Raw genomic sequence first — 21,771 nt, 5'->3', positions numbered from 1 at the left:
TGTGGGCAGTGTGCACAGCGGCATTTCTCAATAGCAAGGCTATACTCACCGAGTCTCTCTCGTTCCCTCTCTCTCTGAACACAAGTCATTTAAAATGACATGGTGAGATTATAAATATTTTAATAAAGTAGTCCATCATGATCTGAGCTGTTTGTAGGGAGTCCTACGGAGGGCGCCATCACACACTGAGCATACGATCACCACTCTCCCGACCACCCAGGTCCCCACATAGCCCTGCAACACTTTCAGCACGTGGAGAGAGAGGGGAGGGACAACTCCACTGGCTCATGGTCTCGGTATAAATACCGTCAAAAAGTCTCGTTCGCGTTGTAGTCGACACCAGACACAGTACAGACAAAAGACGCAGACATCAGATAGGAGAAACGGATTTATTACGCTCCGAGTATCTGCTGTTTTCTGTTATTCATGTGTGTGTGTGTGTGTGCTCTCTTCAAACAACGTGGAGCTCTCTATAGCGAACTGTCCGTCAACTGACATCAATGAAGGAGAGAATATCTAGTCAGAAAGTATCTGTTCAGTCCGGGATGGATCCTAGTCAGATTGTGAAGTGTAAAATAGTTGTGGTCGGGGACAGTCAATGTGGGAAGACTGCTCTACTACACGTTTTTGCAAAGGATATCTTCCCAGAGGTGAGTTCAAAGAATTGTCTGCTTGATAGCTAAATGTAACAAAAGTTTGTTATAACTACTACTACTACTAATAATAATATTTGTTATTACTTGTCTATAATGATCTATGATTGTCTCTTTTTTCTTTAGAGTTACATGCCCACAGTGTTCGAGAATTACACGGCCAGTTTTGAAATAGACACGAAAAGAATAGAGCTCAGCCTATGGGACACGTCAGGTAATGATCCATTTCATTTCTTTAATCTATCTATGTTGCCATAACTCTATGACCCAGTCTCCCCTATTATAATATTTAGTTTAGATGTATATAACCTGGGTAAATGTCTATAACCTGGGTAGATGTATATAACCTGGGTAAATGTATATAACCTGGGTAAATGTATATAACCTGGGTAAATGTATATAACCTGGGTAGATGTATATAACCTGGGTAGATGTATATAACCTGTATATAACCTGGGTAAATGTATATAACCTGGGTAAATGTCTATAACCTGGGTAGATGTATATAACCTGGGTAGATGTATATAACCTGGGTAGATGTATATAACCTGTATATAACCTGGGTAAATGTATATAACCTGGGTAAATGTCTATAACCTGGGTAGATGTATATAACCTGTATATAACCTGGGTAAATGTATATAACCTGGGTAAATGTCTATAACCTGGGTAGATGTATATAACCTGTATATAACCTGGGTAAATGTATATAACCTGGGTAAATGTCTATAACCTGGGTAGATGTATATAACCTGTATATAACCTGGGTAAATGTATATAACCTGGGTAAATGTATATAACCTGGGTAAATGTATATAACCTGGGTAGATGTATATAACCTGGGTAAATGTATATAACCTGGGTAGATGTATATAACCTGGGTAAATGTCTATAACCTGGGTAGATGTATATAACCTGTATATAACCTGGGTAAATGTATATAACCTGGGTAAATGTCTATAACCTGGGTAGATGTATATAACCTGTATATAACCTGGGTAAATGTATATAACCTGGGTAAATGTATATAACCTGGGTAAATGTCTATAACCTGGGTAGATGTATATAACCTGGGTAAATGTATATAACCTGGGTAAATGTATATAACCTGGGTAGATGTATATAACCTGGGTAAATGTATATAACCTGGGTAAATGTATATAACCTGGGTAAATGTATATAACCTGGGTAAATGTATATAACCTGGGTAAATGTATATAACCTGGGTAAATGTATATAACCTGGGTAGATGTATATAACCTGAGTAGATGTATATAACCTGAGTAAATGTATATAACCTGGGTAAATGTATATAACCTGGGTAAATGTATATAACCTGGGTAAATGTATATAACCTGGGTAAATGTATATAACCTGGGTAAATGTATATAACCTGGGTAAATGTATATAACCTGGGTAGATGTATATAACCTGAGTAGATGTATATAACCTGAGTAAATGTATATAACCTGGGTAAATGTATATAACCTGGGTAAATGTATATAACCTGGGTAAATGTATATAACCTGGGTAAATGTATATAACCTGGGTAAATGTATATAACCTGGGTAAATGTATATAACCTGAGTAGATGTATATAACCTGAGTAATTGCAGGATAAATGCTTTATGCATTGTTTGCCTTTGGCTTCCATGATGCCCATTGATCACAGTTGCTGTCCATTAGAAATGCAGCTGCCAGGCATGTCAGGACCTGTTGGTCTCACAGTGTGTGCAGCATGCGTGTCATGGAGGAATACATCTGTTAACAGTGATGAATATTTCATTTTTAATGAAACTAAATGATCTATTATTTATTATCAAGTTCTGGTTTGTTACATGCTTAGAAGAAGTCATGATGCGACTGTGGAATTGTAGGGATGGACCAGCTGGTTGAACCATTCAGACAGACACCACTGACCAAATGTTCTACCATGCTTCTTCAGCGCTCCCCCTCAACAAAGACACCATGCAGCCAATCAGTAACAGTGAGAAGACTGTCCTCCCTCCAGACAAACTGCTATTTCTGTACCTGGTGCAGTTTATTAGTCTTATACTGGCCTCTTCCAGTATACTGGTTTCTAGTGTTGAGGAGTTAACCTCATGGGATTTCCATCCATGCTGGAAGTCTGGAAGTAATTATGTGTTGTAGCCCCACTCTCCTCCAGCCGGATCCCCAGCCCTCTCCCTTCCGTAGCCCCACTCTCCCCCAGCCCAATCCCCAGCCCTCTCCTTTCCGTAGCCCCACTCTCCCCCAGCCGGATCCCCAGCCCTCTCCCTTCCGTAGACCCACTCTCCTCCAGCCGGATCCCCAGCTCTCTCCCTTCCGTAGCCCCACTCTCCCCTAGCCCTCTCCCTTCCATTGTTCCACACTCCCTAGCCCTCTCCCTTTCTTGGCCCCACTCTCCCCCAGCTCTCCCCCAGCCCAATCCCCAGCCCTCTCTCTTCCATTGCTCCACACTCCCCCAGCCCTCTCCCTTCCATTGCTCCACACTCCCCCAGCCCTCTCCCTTCCATTGCTCCACACTCCCCCAGCCCTCTCCCTTCCATTGCACCACACTCCCCCAGCCCTGTCCCTTCCATTGCTCCAGACTCCCCCAGCCCTGCCCCTTCCATTGCTCCACATTCCCCCAGCCCTCTCCCTTCCATTGCTCCACAATCCCTCAGCCCACTCCCTGCTTAAGCCCCACTTTCCCTCAGCCCAATCCCCAGCCCTCTCCCTTCCGTAGCCCCACACTCCCCCAGCCCTCTCCCTGCTTAAGCCCCACTCTCCCCCAGCCCAATCCCCAGCCCTCTCCCTTCCGTAGCCCCACACTCCCCAGCCCTCTCCCAGCCCTCAGCTGTCCCCTGCCTGGACTGTGCTTGTAACCTGGGGGTGGTGGAGGTGGAGGTGGTAGTTCAAGCTGGGGCTCTGTTGCCGAGTGGGTCTGTTTGTCTGTCTGGTTGGCTGTAGAGGGACTGTCTGTCTGCCTGTTTGGCTGTAGTGGGACTGTCTGTCTGTAATGTAGTGTAGAGGGACTGTCTGTCTATAGTGTAGTGTAGAGGGAGTGTCTGTCTGTAATGTAGAGGGACTGTCTGTCTGTAGTGTAGAGGGACTGTCTGTCTTTAGTGTAGAGGGAGTGTCTCTGTAGTGTGGAGGGACTGTCTGTCTATAGTGTAGTGTAGAGGGAGTGTCTGTCTGTAATGTAGAGGGACTGTCTGTCTGTAGTGTAGAGGGAGTGTCTCTGTAGTGTGGAGGGACTGTCTGTCTATAGTGTAGTGTAGAGGGAGTGTCTGTCGGTAATGTAGAGGGACTGTCTGTCTGTAGTGTAGAGGGACTGTCTGTCTGTAGTGTAGAGGGAGTGTCTCTGTAGTGTGGAGGGACTGTCTGTCTGTAGTGTAGTGTAGAGGGAGTGTCTGTCTGTAGTGTAGAGGGACTATCTGTCTGTAGTGTAGAGGGAGTGTCTCTGTAGTGTGGAGGGACTGTCTGTCTGTAGTGTAGAGGGACTATCTGTCTGTAGTGTAGAGGGAGTGTCTCTGTAGTGTGGAGGGACTGTCTGTCTGTCTGTCTGTCTGTCTTTCTGCTGATTTCTTCAGTAGGTCTCCTGAGCCTTTCCTAGGCACGACTCTGTGATTGGCTCAGCTTCAGTGGGCAAACACAGAACTGGTGTGTGTGTGTGTGTGTTTGTGTGTGTGTGTGTGTGTGGTGTGTTGTGTTGTGTGTGTATGTGTGGTGTGTTGTGTGTGCGTACTGCAGAGCCTATGTATCCCCTAATGGGAACCCCTCTTTTATTCAGTAGGGCCTCTGAGCGACTGGCTTATCCCATGCCTCTATCCAGGTTTTAACAAGGTAGAGACACCTGAGCTCTGCTCATTACCAGGACTGAGCTGCACATTGATGGGCTCTGCCTCCCTGTCCGCTTTGTTTTCAAGCAGGAATAGAGGAAGGGAAGGAGCATAGCCAAACAGGAGTGGAGGTGCAGCAGACTAACACAAATTCTCACAGTAAAAACGAAAAAGTAAGCTACTGGATATACAGTATAGTATAGAACACAACCCAGTAATACAGTATAGTATAGAACACAACCCAGTAATACAGTATAGTATAGAACACAACCCAGTAATACAGTATAGTATAGAACACAACCCAGTAATACAGTATAGTATAGAACACAACCCAGTAATACAGTATAGTATAGAACACAACCCAGTAATACAGTATAGTATAGAACACAACCCAGTAATACAATATAGTATAGAACACAGCCCAGTAATACAGTATAGTATAGAACACAACCCATTAATACAGTATAGTATAGAACACAACCCAGTAATACAGTATAGTATAGAACACAACCCAGTAATACAGTATAGTATAGAACACAACCCAGTAATACAATATAGAATAGAACACAACCCAGTAATACAGTATAGCATAGAACACAGCCCAGTAATACAGTATAGTATAGAACACAGCCCAGTAATACAGTATAGTATAGAACACAGCCCAGTAATACAGTATAGAACACAGCCCAGTAATACAGTATAGAATAGAACACAACCCAGTAATATAGTATAGAACACAAACCAGTAATACAGTATAGTATAGAACACAACCCAGTAATACAGTATAGTATAGAACACAACCCGGTAATACAATATAGTATAGAACACAACCCAGTAATACAGTATAGTATAGAACACAACCCAGTAATACAGTATAGTATAGAACACAACCCAGTAATACAGTATAGTATAGAACACAACCCAGTAATACAGTATAGTATAGAACACAACCCAGTAATACAGTATAGTATAGAACACAACCCAGTAATACAGTATAGTATAGAACACAACCCAGTAATACAGTATAGTATAGTATAATATAGAACACAACCCAGTAATACAGTATGGTATAGTATAGTATAGAACACAACCCAGTAATACAGTATGGTATAGAACACAACCCAGTAATACAGTATAGTACAGTATAGTATAGAACACAACCCAGTAATACACTATAGTATAGAACACAACCAATTAATACAGTATAGTATAGAACACAACCCATTAATACAGTATAGTATAGAACACAACCCAGTAATACAGTATAGTATAGAACACAACCCAGTAATACACTATAGTATAGAACACAACCCATTAATACAGTATAGTATAGAACACAACCCATTAATACAGTATAGTATAGAACACAACCCAGTAATACAGTATAGTATAGAACACAACCCAGTAACAGGCCTTCCACTCATATGGATATAAAGCAGTGGTATTCAAAGTCAGGTTCATGACCCCTAGTGGGGGAATTGCAGTTGGGTCGACAAATAAAATGATTTAAAAAAAATTAGAAGTACAAATTATTTTACTGCCTTGCTCAAGGGCAGAACGGCACATTTTTACACAAGCAACATTTTGGTTACTGTCCCAACGCTTTAACCGCTAGGCTACCTGCTGCCCTCCTAGAAAATGGACAGGCTTTAAAGTTTTGTCATTAGATATGTGGTGGGGGGAAATGGGTTCCCCAGAAATGATGGCGAAAAAAATGGGTTCCCTGCGGAAAAAAGTTGAAATACCACTGACATAAAGCTATTGAACCCATATCAACTCACTGGCCTAACTCTTAAATTAAGGGTGCAGGCAGACAGCCAATCACCTTAGCAAACTGCCTCAGACACACACCTCCACTTTCAACATCCAAGGAGAGACGCAATGACAGGAACGTTACAAAGAAAAATTTCAACACCCCGTAGCCCAGCCGACAGGCCTCTAACCTTTAACCCTGAAGGTGAAGGAGCACACAGAGGACAAATGGGAGTTCATAACTTCCCAGGACATTACCTTAACGACCTCCATTTTACTGTTACCCCCTGACTGACTGTCTGTGGTTCATTAACTGCATCACAGATAAACAGAGAACAAATGCGCCAGGGTCAGTCCACCACCACTTCGTACTGTAGGGAGTCCTAGGAGGGTCAGGGGGATGTGGGTTCCTTCCTGGGAGGGGCAGGGGGATGTGGGTTCCTTCCTGGGAGGGTTAGGGGGATGTGGGTTCCTTCCTGGGAGGGCAGGGGGATGTGGGTTCCTTCCTCGGAGGGGCATGGGGTTGTGCGTTTCAGTCTGGGAGTGTCAGGGGTCAGGGGGATGTGGGTTCCTTCCTGGGAGGGTCAAAGGATTGTGCGTTTCAGTTTGGAAGGGTTAGTGGGGGCTCCAGTTCCACAGATGCCTGAGTTCCTGCCCCCCTACTGCTCCCTGGCAAGACAAGTTGCAGAGGGAAACATATTGATTAGTGCTGGGGCTGCTGAGTTAGTTAGGGAGATTTCAAAGGGGGGAGTGAATCCCACAGCTGCTAACCTGCAGGCTCCTCCATATCAATCACATGCTGAGAAGAAGAGGGAGAATGGGGAGGAGGAGGACGGGGGATGAGGAGGGGTGCTAGATACCGGGGATAAAGCTAGAGCTGAGCTGGGCTTATCTGCAGGAGCCATTCTCCCCAGGGCCGGATTTGGGAGCACCTACCTCCAGGGGGCCTTTCCTGCAATTGAAAACATTTTGCCATGGGACAGAGAGAAAATGTTGCAGTTTTATCATGAGGCTAAGAGAAAATGTTGCAGTTTTATCATGAGGCTAAGAGAAAATGTTGCAGTTTTATCATGAGGCTAAGAGGAAATGTTGCAGTTTTATCATGAGGCTAAGAGGAAATGTTGCAGTTTTATCATGAGGCTAAGAGGAAATGTTGCAGTTTTATCATGAGGCTAAGAGGAAATGTTGCAGTTTTATCATGAGGCTAAGAGGAAATGTTGCAGTTTTATCATGAGGCTAAGAAAAAATGTTGCAGTTTTATCATGAGGCTAAGAGGAAATGTTGCAGTTTTATCATGAGGCTAAGAGAAAATGTTGCAGTTTTATCATGAGGCTAAGAGAAAATGTTGCAGTTTTATCATGAGGCTAAGAGAAAATGTTGCAGTTTTATCACGAGGCTTAGAGAAAATGTTGCAGTTTTATCATGAGGCTAAGAGAAAATGTTGCAGTTTTATCATGAGGCTAAGAGGAAATGTTGCAGTTTTATCATGAGGCTAAGAGGAAATGTTGCAGTTTTATCATGAGGCTAAGAGGAAATGTTGCAGTTTTATCATGAGGCTAAGAGGAAATGTTGCAGTTTTATCATGAGGCTAAGAAAAAATGTTGCAGTTTTATCATGAGGCTAAGAGGAAATGTTGCAGTTTTATCATGAGGCTAAGAGAAAATGTTGCAGTTTTATCATGAGGCTAAGAGAAAATGTTGCAGTTTTATCATGAGGCTAAGAGAAAATGTTGCAGTTTTATCACGAGGCTTAGAGAAAATGTTGCAGTTTTATCATGAGGCTAAGAGAAAATGTTGCAGTTTTATCATGAGGCTAAGAGAAAATGTTGCAGTTTTATCACGAGGCTAAGAGGAAATGTTGCAGTTTAAGTGAATTTCCTACAATTCTACACATTTTGCCATGACTTCTGTCATGTTCATATGTTATTTGAGGGGCCCCGACCTCCAGCGTTGGGGGTCCCCTTGAGGTAGGGGGACCCAGGGCACGTGCCCTGCGTGCCTGTTCGTAAATCCGTCCCTCATTCTCCCCCATTGGTCTATTGACCCATCTGAGAGGTTTGGAGGAAGTGGTCCTCAAGGTGTTTGTTGCTTTGTACCTGAGGCATCGATTCAGATGTGACTTATTGCAACAATATTACCTATTCATTTTCTAAATGAATACAGTGGGAGACTATTTAGAAATGAAGGGCAAGCAAAGAACCTCAGCGCCAGCTGGTTGCCGTCCTGTCTCCTCCCTCTCTCCCTGCCTCCACACACGCCTCCCGCATGACTGCTGTGTGATTCAGCGGCTGAGACAGGATGATGGATTGACTACTATCGCGTTTGTTGACACTGTTGTAGGCCGGGCCGTGCTCCGTGCACGCTGAACGCTTTGAGCCAGCCTATAGGAGGGAGACAGCAGCTGGTTCAACATCGTCACAAAGAGGCCAGTGACACTCAGAGAGACAACCGTCAGGGTGATTGACCTTTCAGACGTTACACAGGCACCATTGACATTCCTCCACTAACTTGAATGCAAAGCATCAATACTGAATCCCAACCTGGATCCTGTGTGTTTCTGCCGTCAGTTGTTCACAGACTGCTGCCTGTCCACTCTGGCTTCCAGACAGCTGAGGTGGGCTCTGCTTTAGCAAGCTCCCAGGCCTTCCCTTCTACAGACCACGGTCAGCAGCCAGCCTTTGTTGCATCGGATCAATTTCTGGAGCTCGGCGAATTGGAGCCGCATGTTTCACATTCCGGGGACGAAAGGTTGCTACTTGCTACTGAACAAAGAGCCCTTTTGTAAACGTTGAGATCTTTCTGCAAACTTAAGAGGAGCGGTGCATATTTCCGTTGTTAACGTTGTTAACGTTGTTAGCCTGAAAGAAAACTCAATCAAATGAGTTTTTGCATGTCTGCATGCCTTAGATCAGCTGTACTGTATACAGCTGTACACTGTACACTGTGTGTTACCTGGGTAACTGAATCATATAGACTGTGTGACCTGGGTAACTGAATCATATAGACTGTGTGATCTGGGTAACTGAATCATATAGACTGTGTGATCTGGGTAACTGAATCATATAGACTGTGTGATCTGGGTAACTGAATCATATAGACAGTGTGATCTGGGTAACTGAATCATATAGACTGTGTTACCTGGGTAACTGAATCATATAGACTGTGTGACCTGGGTAACTGAATCATATAGACTGTGTGTTACCTGGGTAACTGAATCATATAGACTGTGTGACCTGGGTAACTGAATCATATAGACTGTGTTACCTGGGTAACTGAATCATATAGACAGTGTGATCTGGGTAACTGAATCATATAGACTGTGTGTTACCTGGGTAACTGAATCATATAGACTGTGTGACCTGGGTAACTGAATCATATAAATTGTGTGACCTGGGTAACTGAATCATATAGACAGTGTGATCTGGGTAACTGAATCATATAGACTGTGTGACCTGGGTAACTGAATCATATAGACTGTGTGACCTGGGTAACTGAATCATATAGACTGTGTGACCTGGGTAACTGAATCATATAGACTGTGTGACCTGGGGAAACTGAATCCTATAGACTGTGTGATCTGGGTAACTGAATCATATAGACTGTGTTACCTGGGGGAACTGAATCATATAGACTGTGTGACCTGGGTAACTGAATCACATAGACTGTGTGATCTGGGTAACTGAATCATATAGACTGTGTTACCTGGGGAAACTGAATCATATAGACTGTGTGACCTGGGTAACTGAATCACATAGACTGTGTGATCTGGGTAACTGAATCATATAGACTGTGTGATCTGGGTAACTGAATCATATAGACTGTGTTACCTGGGGAAACTGAATCATATAGACTGTGTGACCTGGGTAACTGAATCATATAGACTGTGTGACCTGGGTAACTGAATCATATAGACTGTGTGACCTGGGGTAACTCACATACAAGGTACTGTGTATCATTCAGAACTCAGATTGTCTTAAACTCTCTTTGTCTCTCTCTCTCTCTCTCCCTCTCTCTCGCTCCCTCTCGCTCTCTCTCTCGCTCTCTCGCTCTCTCTCTCTCTCTCTCTCTCTCTCTCTCTCTGTTGTTCTTCACCTCTCACATTGACACACACTCCTTGCATTAGGGCCTTTTTCTTAAGTGGCATGCTTGAGGTTGATGGGATTCACAGGTCTGGCAGCAGGACTTGAGGTTGATGGGATTCAGAGGTCTGGCAGCAGGACTAACTGTGGAATGAATGGTTCAGATGGAGCTGAACTGTTGTGGTACACACAGGGCTCCACTCAGTTGTCAGCTCAGCTGGCACCCTATTCCCTATGAAGTGCACTCAGCAAATGGGGTGCCATTTGGGACGCACACTAAGACTTAGAGCTCTGTGGTCAGGCCTCTCTCTCTCTGCCTCATCTGTCACTCTGAGGGCTGAAGAGAGAGACAGGGAGCATGTGTCAGCAGCTGCCTACTCCCCCAATGTGTGTCTGTCTGTCTGTCTGTCTGTCTGTCTGTCTGTCTGTCTGTCTGTCTGTCTGTCTGTGAGAGATATTGAAAAATAGAGATTAAGGGAGCAAGAGAAAAGGAGAGAGACAGAGAAGGAGAGAGAGAAGAGAACAAAAGAGGCAGAACAGTGGGTGGGTGTCTTCCTTCCTCTCAGATTAAAATGTCCTGAGGGGAACAAGGACGGAGCAGAAACTAATGAGGTGATAGTCAACAGGACTTTGTCCACTGTGGAACTTCCTCTCTCTGTGTGTGTTTGTGTGTGTGTGTGTGTGTGTGTTTGTGTGTGTGTGTGTGTGTGTGCGTGCGTGCGTGCGTGCGTGTGTGTGCGTGCTGCGTTCTATCAGCTGGGCACCAGGAGATGTCCTCACAGAGGTTCAGATCCAGCTGGGATGAAACAGACACATAGCAGCATCCTCCTATAACACTTCCATAAGAGAGCTATTTATGGCTGAGGAAAACACCCAAATACACTCCACTGATTGTCCTGGGATAGCCACAAACTTATTGTGAGGTTTTGAATCTGTCTTCTATAGAACTACATGACCCTTAGCAGCAACCCCATCCTCTATAAAATAACATTGAAAATCGCCCCCAGATTTCATGTGGAGGGAGGGTTTGTCACTATTCTGAATGTTGCCCCCAGATTTCCTGTGGAGGGAGGGTTTGTCACTATTCTGAATGTTGCCCCCAGATTTCCTGTGGAGGGAGGGTTTGTCACTATTCTGAATGTTGCCCCCAGATTTCATGTGGAGGGAGGGTTTGTCACTATTCTGAATGTTGCCCCCAGATTTCCTGTGGAGGGAGGGTTTGTCACTATTCTGAATGTTGCCCCCAGATTTCATGTGGAGGGAGGGTTTGTCAGCATTCTGAATGTTGCCCCCAGATTTCCTGTGGAGGGAGGGTTTGTCAGCATTCTGAATGTTGCCCCCAGATTTCATGTGGAGGGAGGGTTTGTCAGTATTCTGAATGTTGCCCCCAGATTTCCTGTGGAGGGAGGGTTTGTCAGCATTCTGAATGTTGCCCCCAGATTTCCTGTGGAGGGAGGGTTTGTCAGTATTCTGAATGTTGCCTCCAGATTTCCTGTGGAGGGAGGGTTTGTCAGCATTCTGAATGTTGCCCCCAGATTTCCTGTGGAGGGAGGGTTTGTCACTATTCTGAATGTTGCCCCCAGATTTCCTGTGGAGGGAGGGTTTGTCAGTATTCTGAATGTTGCCCCCAGATATCCTGTGGAGGGAGGGTTTGTCAGCATTCTGAATGTCTGGATGTGGACTTATAGGACACTAAATATGTGAAACATATCCTTCTGCGTTCCTCTCCGTTGAGGACTGAGCAGCAAGCTCAGCAAGCTACCCCATCCTCAACATCCTCTAACTGATCCTTACCCCATCCTCCACATCCTCTAACTGATCCTTACCCCATCCTCAACATCCTCTAACTGATCCTTACCCCATCCTCCACATCCTCTAACTGATCCTTACCCCCATCCTCAATATCTTCTAACTGATCCTTACCCCCATCCTCAACATCCTCTAACTGATCCTTACCCCCATCCTCAACATCCTCTAACTGATCCTTACCCCAATCCTCAACATCCTCTAACTGATCCTTACCCCATCCTCAACATCCTCTAACTGATCCTTACCCCATCCTCAACATCCTCTAACTCAGGGGTGTCAAAGTCAAATGGACGGAGGGCCAAATAAAAAAATCAGCTACAAGACGAGGGCCGGACTGTTCGAATGTTCATTGAAAAATTTTTAAATGACGCATATAGTCTAGTGAACCTAATTGAACCTACTGAAAACCTAACAAATATATTACAATATGATCAGATAAATAAAGCAATATTTTCTTATGGCTCTGTCAGTAATCTTTAATTTTCAACAGACACAAAAGACAAATTTCCTTTATATAAATATCCCCATAACATGAACATTAAATGAAAGAAACCGGTATTCAAGGCACCATCAGTAGACTATATTTTCTATTTTAGCAAAAGTGGGCTAAATTTACTTCAAAGAAAAAACAATAATAGCAATTTTCTATCATCCACTCAACTGAAATATTTTTAAAATATAATTGGATTGAAATACAAAAAAATAAAGTGCAAAAATCTATTAATCAAAAACAACACTTTGTTTAAGGAGAAGTAACATGCAGTGAAAACAAATATTAAATTTTAACTTTTAAACTTGAACTGAGTAAAAACTCTAAATATGTGATTGCACAGTAATGTTCACTTGTTTGAGGTTGAGGGTGATACTTGGTGGTGTCCCATCTTTTCCACAAGTTCATCAATGTTCGGGGTAAGGCTCTGAGCTGAAGAAATCCTCAGAATTGAGTGGAGGTGTTCAGCAGTAAGTCGACTTCTGTGTGATGTTTTGTTCAGGTTCATCAAAGAAAACAGTTGTTCACACAGGTATGTGCTGCCAAACATAGACAACGTTTGAGCAGCCTGGATGCGCAGCTGGGGCATTGTGCCGGGGAGGAAACGGGCGAACTCCGCAGCACCCACTGCCGCATATTTTGCCCTCAGTGCATCATTGCATTGGAGGTCAATCAACTCCATTTGGAGGTTTGGTGGTGAGCTTTCCACGTCAACAGCAAATGGGTTACCGAGCAGTTCCAACCTGCTTTTTTGTGCTTCAAAGTCAGCAAATCGGCGTCGAAAGTCAGCGGCAAGCATACCTATTTTATCAGCCAACTGTGTGCTCGGGAACGCACTGGTAGAGAGCTTCTCTTTCATGGTCTGGCAGCTGGGAAAGTGGCTCAAATTTTCTTTCCGCATCTGCGTCTCCCACAGAGTCAGTTTGGTTTTAAATGCCTTCACTGTACTGTACATATCAGAGATGACACGATCCCGACCCTGCAGCTGCAAGTTTATTGCATTCAGATGACTCGTAATGTCACACAGAAAAGCCATTTCACACAGAAACATTTCGTCTCGGAGTTGTGTTGTGTCTTTCCCTTTGCTGTCCAAGAACAGACAAATCTCCTCACGAAGCTCGAAACATCTTTGAAGCACCTTTCCCTGGCTTAGCCATCGCACCTCTGTGTGATAAGGCAAATCACCATGCTCCGTTTCTAACTCCGTCAGAAATGCCTTGAACTGGCGGTGATTCAAACCTTTGGCTCTGATAAAGTTAACTGTGCGCGTGATGATGCTCATTACATGCTCCATTTTCAAGGCTTTACCGCACAACGCTTCCTGGTGTATGATACAATGATAAGCTGTCAGCTCACCTGTCGCGTTTTCCTCTTGCATCTTTTCCCGTATCTTCGCCACCAGTCCGCTCCTGTGTCCACACATCGCAGGTGCTCCGTCGGTTGTCAAACCCACGAGTTTTTCCCAAGGCAGCTCCATCTCATTTACACATCTTGACACCTCTTCATACAAATCATGCCCCGTAGTTGTGCCATGCATAGGACGTAAAGCCAAAAACTCCTCTGTCACGCTTAGGTTGGAGTCCACTCCGCGGATGAAAATTGACAACTGGGCAATGTCAGAAATGTCGGTGCTCTCATCCACAGCCAAGGAATATGCAATAAAATCTTTTCCCTTTTTCACAAGCTGCTCTTTTAGATTGATGGACAACTGGTCTACTCTCTCGGCAATGGTGTTTCTGCTCAGACTCACATTTAAAAAGAGTTGCCTTTTTTCTGGGCAAACTTCGTCACAAACTTTAATCATGCAGTTTTTGATGAAATCCCCCTCCGTAAATGGCCGGGCTGATTTAGCGATCTCTTCTGCCAAAATAAAACTGGCCTTGACAGCAGCCTGGCCTTGTGATTTGGCTTTTTTGAACAGAGCCTGTCGAGATTTGAGGCCTCGTTTTAATTCCTCTGCCTTTTGTAGCCTTTGTTCCATGTCCATATTCTTGTTTTTGTCCGCGTGTTTCGTTTCATAATGTCGTCTCAGATTATACTCTTTCAGTACCGCCACACTTTCTCCACACAGAAGACACACAGGTTTTCCAGCTACCTTCGTGAACATATACTCCGACTCCCACCTTGTTTGAAACCCCCGGTTCTCAGTATCCACCTTCCGTTTTGCCATTTTTGATGGGTATCTGAAAGTTAATTTTACTGTGATGCTGACGACTGCTGTGCCAATAAATATTGAAATGAAGCAGCCTACTGCTCGGTGCGTCACCTTTGCATTGTGGGAAATGTAGTATTGGTGCGTGTAAAAGATCTGCGGGCTGCCGGCTTGCTGCGGGCCGGTTCTAATAATAAATCAAGATCATCCCAGGGGCCGTAAAAAACCTTCTTGCGGGCCGGATGTGGCCCGCGGGCCTTGACTCTGACATATGTGCTCTAACTGATCCTTACCCCATCCTCAACATCCTCTAACTGATCCTTACCCCCATCCTCAACATCCTCTAACTGATCCTTACCCCCATCCTCAACATTCTCTAACTGATCCTTACCCCCATACTCAACATCCTCTAACTGATCCTTACCCCCATCCTCAACATCCTCTAACTGATCCTTACCCCCATCCTCAACATTCTCTAACTGATCCTTACCCCATCCTCAACATTCTCTAACTGATCCTTACCCCATCCTCAACATCCTCTAACTGATCCTTACCCCCATCCTCAACATCCTCTAACTGATCCTTACCCCATCCTCAACATCCTCTAACTGATCCTTACCCCCATCCTCAACATCCTCTAACTGATCCTTACCCCATCCTCAACATTCTCTAACTGATCCTTACCCCCATCCTCAACATCCTCTAACTGATCCTTACCCCCATCCTCAACATCCTCTAACTGATCCTTACCCCCATCCTCTACATCCTCTAACTGATCCTTACCCCCATCCTCTAACTGATCCTTACCCCATCCTCAACATCCTCTAATTGATCCTTACCCCCATCCTCAACATCCTCTAACTGATCCTTACCCCCATCCTCAACATCCTCTAACTGATCCTTACCCCATCCTCAACATTCTCTAACTGATCCTTACCCCATCCTCAACATCCTCTAACTGATCCTTACCCCCATCCTCAACATCCTCTAACCGATCCTTACCCCATCCTCAACATCCTCTAACTGATCCTTACCCCCATCCTCAACATCCTCTAACTGATCCTTACCCCCATCCTCAACATCCTCTAACTGATCCTTACCCCCATCCTCTAACTGATCCTTACCCCCATCCTCTAACTGATCCTTACCCCCATCCTCAACATCCTCTAACTGATCCTTACCCCCATCCTCTAACTGATCCTTACCCCCATCCTCAACATCCTCTAACTGATCCTTACCCCCATCCTCAGCATCCTCTAATTGATCCTTACCCCCATCCTCAACATCCTCTAACTGATCCTTACCCCCATCCTCAACATCCTCTAACTGATCCTTACCCCCATCCTTAACATCCTCTAACTGATCCTTACCCCCATCCTCAACATCCTCTAACTGATCCTTACCCCCATCCTCAGCATCCTCTAATTGATCCTTACCCCCATCCTCAACATCCTCTAACTGATCCTTACCCCCATCCTCAACATCCTCTAACTGATCCTTACCCCCATCCTCAACATCCTCTAACTGATCCTTACCCCCATCCTCAACATCCTCTAACTGATCCTTACCCCCATCCTCAACATCCTCTAACTGATCCTTACCCCCATCCTCAGCATCCTCTAATTGATCCTTACCCCCATCCTCAACATCCTCTAACTGATCCTTACCCCCATCCTCAACATCCAACATCCAACCAAACACAGTGTTTTTATGATCAGCCCTCTTACGGCCATCTTTGCAGTAGCTATAGAGAGAAACCCTGGCCTGGGCGGGTCTGAAATGACACAATATTCCCTATATCGTGCACTTACATAGAGCACTCAAAAGTAGTGCACGATATAGGGAATAGGGTGTGTGGCAGGGCAGGAGGACGATGAATGGATGTTGATCCAGCTTCTTCCAGATACTGCATTCCTTCCTGTGTGCGGGTGGGTGTGTGTGGTGGCTTCCTCTGGGCATGTGGAAAAGACCTCCCAAGAGTCCCAGCCACTTTAGACATGAAAAACTAAATTCCCCGCATTCTTTGGCAGCGGGGCTTGTGGGTAGCCCTTTAGTTTCCACAGCTGCTCACGTGCCCCGGTCGCTCACCTTGATGTAAGCCTAAACCCCTCACCACTAAGCTGTTACAGAGATAGGGGAGGAGGGAGGGATGAAGGGAGGTTGGGATGGAGAGAGTGAAAGAGAGAGGCGTTTTCCTACACATGGTCTCAGTTTAAGGGGTTGGCATGGTTTTCTAGGTTCCTGTTTTCTCTGGAACTCTGGTCTGTCTCGAGAGAGAAGTAACCTCGTCCTCAAACTCAAACACAACGTATTGCTGCAGTCAGCATAACGTTTGCATCCCTTCTGTTGATGTTCTTCCAGTGTGCATTATCTTGATGCTAATGACTGTGTCCTTCGCTGTTGAGAAATGGTCTCTCATCACCAAAACATCTTCATCTCTATCACTATTGGATTTCCTGTGTGACTTTGAGGCAAAATCTGTCAATATCTGGTTTGGACAGGTTTGGTTGGCCCATAGGATGCTCAATGTATCCATGTGTGTTTTTTCACTCTGTCTCAATCTCTTACATCCACAGCTGGAGTGTTAGTTCTCTGTGTATTGTGTGAGTTGTAGTTTTCTGTGTATTGTGTGAGTTGTAATTCTCTGTGTATTGTGTGAGTTGTAGTTTTCTGTGTATTGTTTGAGTTGTAGATTTCTGTGTATTGTGTGATTTGTAGTTTTCTGTGTATTGTTTGAGTTGTAGATTTCTGTGTATTGTGTGAGTTGTAGTTCTATGTGTATTGTGTGGGTTGTAGTTCTCTGTGTATTGTGTGAGTTGTAGTTCTCTGTGTATTGTGTGAGTTGTAGTTCTATGTGTATTGTGTGAGTTGTAGTTCTCAGTGTATTGTGAGAGTTGTAGTTCTATGTGTATTGTGTGAGTTGTAGTTGTCCGTGTGTATTGTGTGAGTTGTAGTTCTATGTGTATTGTGTGAGTTGCAGTTCTCTGTGTATTGTGTGAGTTGTAGTTGTCCGTGTGTATTGTGTGGGTTGTAGTTCTCTGTGTATTGTGTGAGTTGCAGTTCCCTGTGTATTGTGTGAGTTGTAGTTCTATGTGTATTATGTGAGTTGTAGTTCTATGTGTATTGTGTGAGTTGCAGTTCTCTGTGTATTGTGTGAGTTGTAGTTCTATGTGTATTATGTGAGTTGTAGTTCTCTGTGTATTGTGTGAGTTGTAGTTGTCCGTGTGCTGACCTGTGCTTTGTTCTGTTGTTTCAGGGTCTCCATACTACGACAACGTGAGGCCTCTCTCCTACCCAGACTCAGACGCTGTCCTTATCTGTTTTGACGTCAGCCGTCCTGACACACTCGACAGCGTAATAAAGAAGGTGTGTACCACAGGAGGCTGGTGGCACCTTAATTGGGGAGGAAAGGCTCGTGATAATGGTTGGAGTGGAATGGGTGGAATGGTATCAAATACATCAAACACATGGTTTCCATGGTTTCCAGGTGTTGATCTAATTCTATTGGCTCAGTTCCAGACATTATTATGGTCCGTCCTCCACTTGTGTGTAGCTACCATTAGTCAACCTCTACAGCCTTTAGAATGTGGACCTTCATGTGTTTTTCTTTTACCCCACTTGAAAGAAACTACATGTCCAGTTTTCATTCAATGAATTCATTTTAATATCCTTTTCACTTGACCTCCCCCAGAACGTTTTCTCAGTAATTTCCAGTTTTTCCCAGTAATTTCCAGTTTTTCCCAGTAATTTCCTGTTTTTTTCCACTTAGCCCACTTAAACATCTAGAGAGTTGAGGTACAGACAGAGGTCGTAATGGGTTAGGGGGCGTTAGGGTGAGAGGAGGGCAGGGAAAGGAAGGGAGTGCTTTTAGTGTCCTGTGATGTGACTCTGCTATAGAAAAAAAAAACATGAGAAGGTTCCGTTCCAAAACAGAGTTCCTTCCTTCCTCTTGGCCAGTTCAAACAATCACCTGTCTGTACAACACTGAACATGATCCCTCAATGTCCAGCCAGCCAGCCAGCCAGCCAGCCAGCCAGCCAGTCAGCCAAACACTCCTTGTTCTCCAGACTGCATTAGTAGCAGATTATATCCACTGATTAAAGGCCATTGATCCCAGAGTGTTTATTGTGTTTGAGAGGAAACGTGAAGGATTATCTCTGGCCTTAAAGCCTCCGATACTGCATTCCTTCCTGGGTTCAACGCCGTGTGATACGGCATGGGGACTGGAAACAGGAAGTGGCTTTGTCCTTCAGAAGGAGAGGGCTCAGGTTCTGTCTGAAAAAAGTGTACAAGCCGTCAAATACTTGATACCTCCAGTCCTTGATTCCTCAATTACTCTCTCTCAAAATCCATTGGAGGAGAGGCTCCAAGGTCCATCCTCTTGTACCTCCTCCTCCAATGAGCTTTGAGAGGGAGGCGAGGAATCAAGTACGGGAGGAGGCAAGTATTTGATGGCTAGTCTGGACTAGCTCCCATTCTGTCTGGTCCTGTCCTCCCAGTCTCAATGACTTTCTCTGTCCTCCACAGTGGAAAGGGGAGATCCAGGAGTTCTGTCCCAACACCAAGATGCTCCTGGTGGGCTGCAAATCGGACCTGCGCACCGACCTCTCCACGCTGGTGGAGCTGTCCAATCACAGACAGATGCCTGTGTCATATGATCAGGTACGGTGGTTGCAGAGTGCATTTTCTTCAGATTTTGGGTCAATTCCATTTCAATTCAGTCAATTCAGGAAGTAAACTGAAATTCCAATTCCAATGTGTTTTCTTTCTACAGGGTTCCAACATGGCCAAACAGATCTCAGCCCCCTACATCGAGTGCTCAGCCCAGCAGTCAGAGAACAGCGTCAGGGACATTTTCCACGTGGCCACCTTGGCCTGCGTCAACAAGAACAACAAGAACGTCAAACGCAACAAATCTACCAGAGGCAACAAAAGGATCTCGCACATGCCCACTAGGCCCGACCTCGCGGCGGTAGCGTCAGACCTGCGGAAGGACAAAGCAAAGAGTTGCTGTGTCATGTGACCTGGTGGGCAGGGTCACGACCCTCGGGAGTGGGTTTGCAGGCTGGGATTGAAGCATGCAGTGAGGACAGGGGTTAAAGGTCAGAGCATAGTGCATTTTGGAACATTAGAGGGTGAGGCCCTTCCCTTCGTGCACTTTAAAGCCCTTGGCCTGCTGTCCTGGGGTGGAGTTTTGTATATGCATCATACAATGTAAATGTAGATGAAATCCACCGTATCAATGACAACACAATAGTCTTTCAGTGTAGCCTGTCTATCTACCATCCATCTCCCTTACATATCTTTTACCAGAAGAGGAAGCTATCTCTGCTTTGGGCCAATTAGCTGCCTTCCTTCCGGCGGCTTCCCGGGAGGTAGTAACACTGTTTCCTCTTAGCGCTGGACGAGGAAGTGGTCATGGCCTTTCACAGGAAATTACCATTTCCACAGGAAGTGGTGTCACGTAGGAAAAGTTGAACGAGTCCCGGACGTTTTTCTAAGGACTTCAGAAAGGATGTCCACGCTGTACATGATGATTGGCTCAACCCCCATCTGTACAGCTGACTCCATCACCATGAGAGACTGCAGCGGTGCACTCTGGAACGCTGAAGACGAGCGGCCATCTTGCACTGGATCAAAGACCTGGAAGTGACATGACACTGCGCACGCAGCACATCACTGTGGTTTCCATCAGCTTGTTTGTTTCTCTTCCCCCTTCTTGTGGTTGCAAGTCAAGTGTTTCCTGACCTAATAGTCCCGTTGTTCCAGTCATGTCTTTCCTGTATTTTGTAGAATTTACTGTAAGCCCATATCATTTAAACCAATGACCGTTGACATCCTAGGACTGATCTGTTTGGCGTAATGATAGACAGGGTATTGTGATGCTGAACAGTTTATGGACATGTCCTTTCAGCTATGCAACACCTTCTGCTCTCAGCAAGGGAGGGGAATGAAATAAACAAATGAGCAATGACTTTGGTTGAAGGACGTTGTTCACTGGATATGTCTAAAGTATAAATGCACTTTTTAAAGATCAAGGCTTCGCTAAAAAGCGCCATGAATTCTGGTATATTCCAATGCCTTTATTAAACTCGCGATGCTTTTCAAAATTTTCAGAACAGCTTCTCCTAGAGCAGTGTCATCAGCTAGCCTGCTAATGCTATCTGTTTCAGAACAGCTTCTCCTAGAGCAGTATCATCAGCTAGCCTGCTAATGCTATCTGTTTCAGAACAGCTTCTCCTAGAGCAGTATCATCAGCTAGCCTGCTAATGCTATCTGTTTCAGAACAGCTTCTCCTAGAGCAGTATCATCAGCTAGCCTGCTAATGCTATCTGTTTCAGAACAGCTTCTCCTAGAGCAGTATCATCAGCTAGCCTGCTAATGCTATCTGTTTCAGAACAGCTTCTCCTATAGCAGTATCATCAGCTAGCCTGCTAATGCTATCTGTTTCAGAACAGCTTCTCCTAGAGCAGTATCATTAGCTAGCCTGCTAATGCTATCTGTTTCAGAACAGCTTCTCCTAGAGCAGTATCATCAGCTAGCCTGCTAATGCTATCTGTTTCAGAACAGCTTCTCCTAGAGCAGTATCATCAGCTAGCCTGCTAATGCTATCTGTTTCAGAACAGCTTCTCCTATAGCAGTATCATCAGCTAGCCTGCTAATGCTATCTGTTTCAGAACAGCTTCTCCTAGAGCAGTATCATCAGCTAGCCTGCTAATGCTATCTGTTTCAGAACAGCTTCTCCTATAGCAGTATCATCAGCTATCCTGCTAATGCTATCTGTTTCAGAACAGCTTCTCCTATAGCAGTATCATCAGCTAGCCTGCTAATGCTATCTGTTTCAGAACAGCTTCTCCTAGAGCAGTATCATCAGCTAGCCTGCTAATGCTATCTGTTTCAGAACAGCTTCTCCTATAGCAGTATCATCAGCTATCCTGCTAATGCTATCTGTTTCAGAACAGCTTCTCCTAGAGCAGTATCATCAGCTAGCCTGCTAATGCTATCTGTTTCAG

The 21,771-nt window shown here is 44.8% G+C and overlaps 1 protein-coding gene across 1 annotated transcript; it reads left to right on the top strand.

Annotated features, from left to right (window-relative positions):
* The first annotated feature begins 329 nt into the window (after nt 1–329).
* LOC139402729 (rho-related GTP-binding protein RhoE-like) lies at nt 330–21,006 on the top strand. The gene is made up of 5 exons (XM_071146632.1): nt 330–650; nt 780–867; nt 18,015–18,124; nt 19,286–19,420; nt 19,533–21,006. The coding sequence occupies exons 1-5, from the start codon at nt 501–503 to the stop codon at nt 19,779–19,781; spliced, it is 732 nt and encodes a 243-aa protein (XP_071002733.1). The 5' UTR covers nt 330–500; the 3' UTR covers nt 19,782–21,006.
* The last annotated feature ends 765 nt before the right edge of the window (nt 21,007–21,771 follow it).

The sequence above is a fragment of the Oncorhynchus clarkii genome, unplaced genomic scaffold (assembly GCF_045791955.1).
Source record: "Oncorhynchus clarkii lewisi isolate Uvic-CL-2024 unplaced genomic scaffold, UVic_Ocla_1.0 unplaced_contig_3571_pilon_pilon, whole genome shotgun sequence".
In the NCBI taxonomy this organism is placed as follows: Eukaryota; Metazoa; Chordata; class Actinopteri; order Salmoniformes; family Salmonidae; genus Oncorhynchus; species Oncorhynchus clarkii.
This window is presented reverse-complemented; position numbering and strand designations above follow the sequence as displayed.

Excerpts from the sequence above, each read along its gene's own strand:
- LOC139402729 (XM_071146632.1), top strand. The coding sequence starts at position 501 with ATGAAGGAGAGAATATCTAGTCAGAAAGTATCTGTTCAGTCCGGGATG. Across the intron at positions 651-779 it reads CAAAGGATATCTTCCCAGAG|AGTTACATGCCCACAGTGTT; the intron begins GTGAGTTCAAAG and ends TTTTTTCTTTAG. Across the intron at positions 18,125-19,285 it reads TCGACAGCGTAATAAAGAAG|TGGAAAGGGGAGATCCAGGA; the intron begins GTGTGTACCACA and ends TGTCCTCCACAG.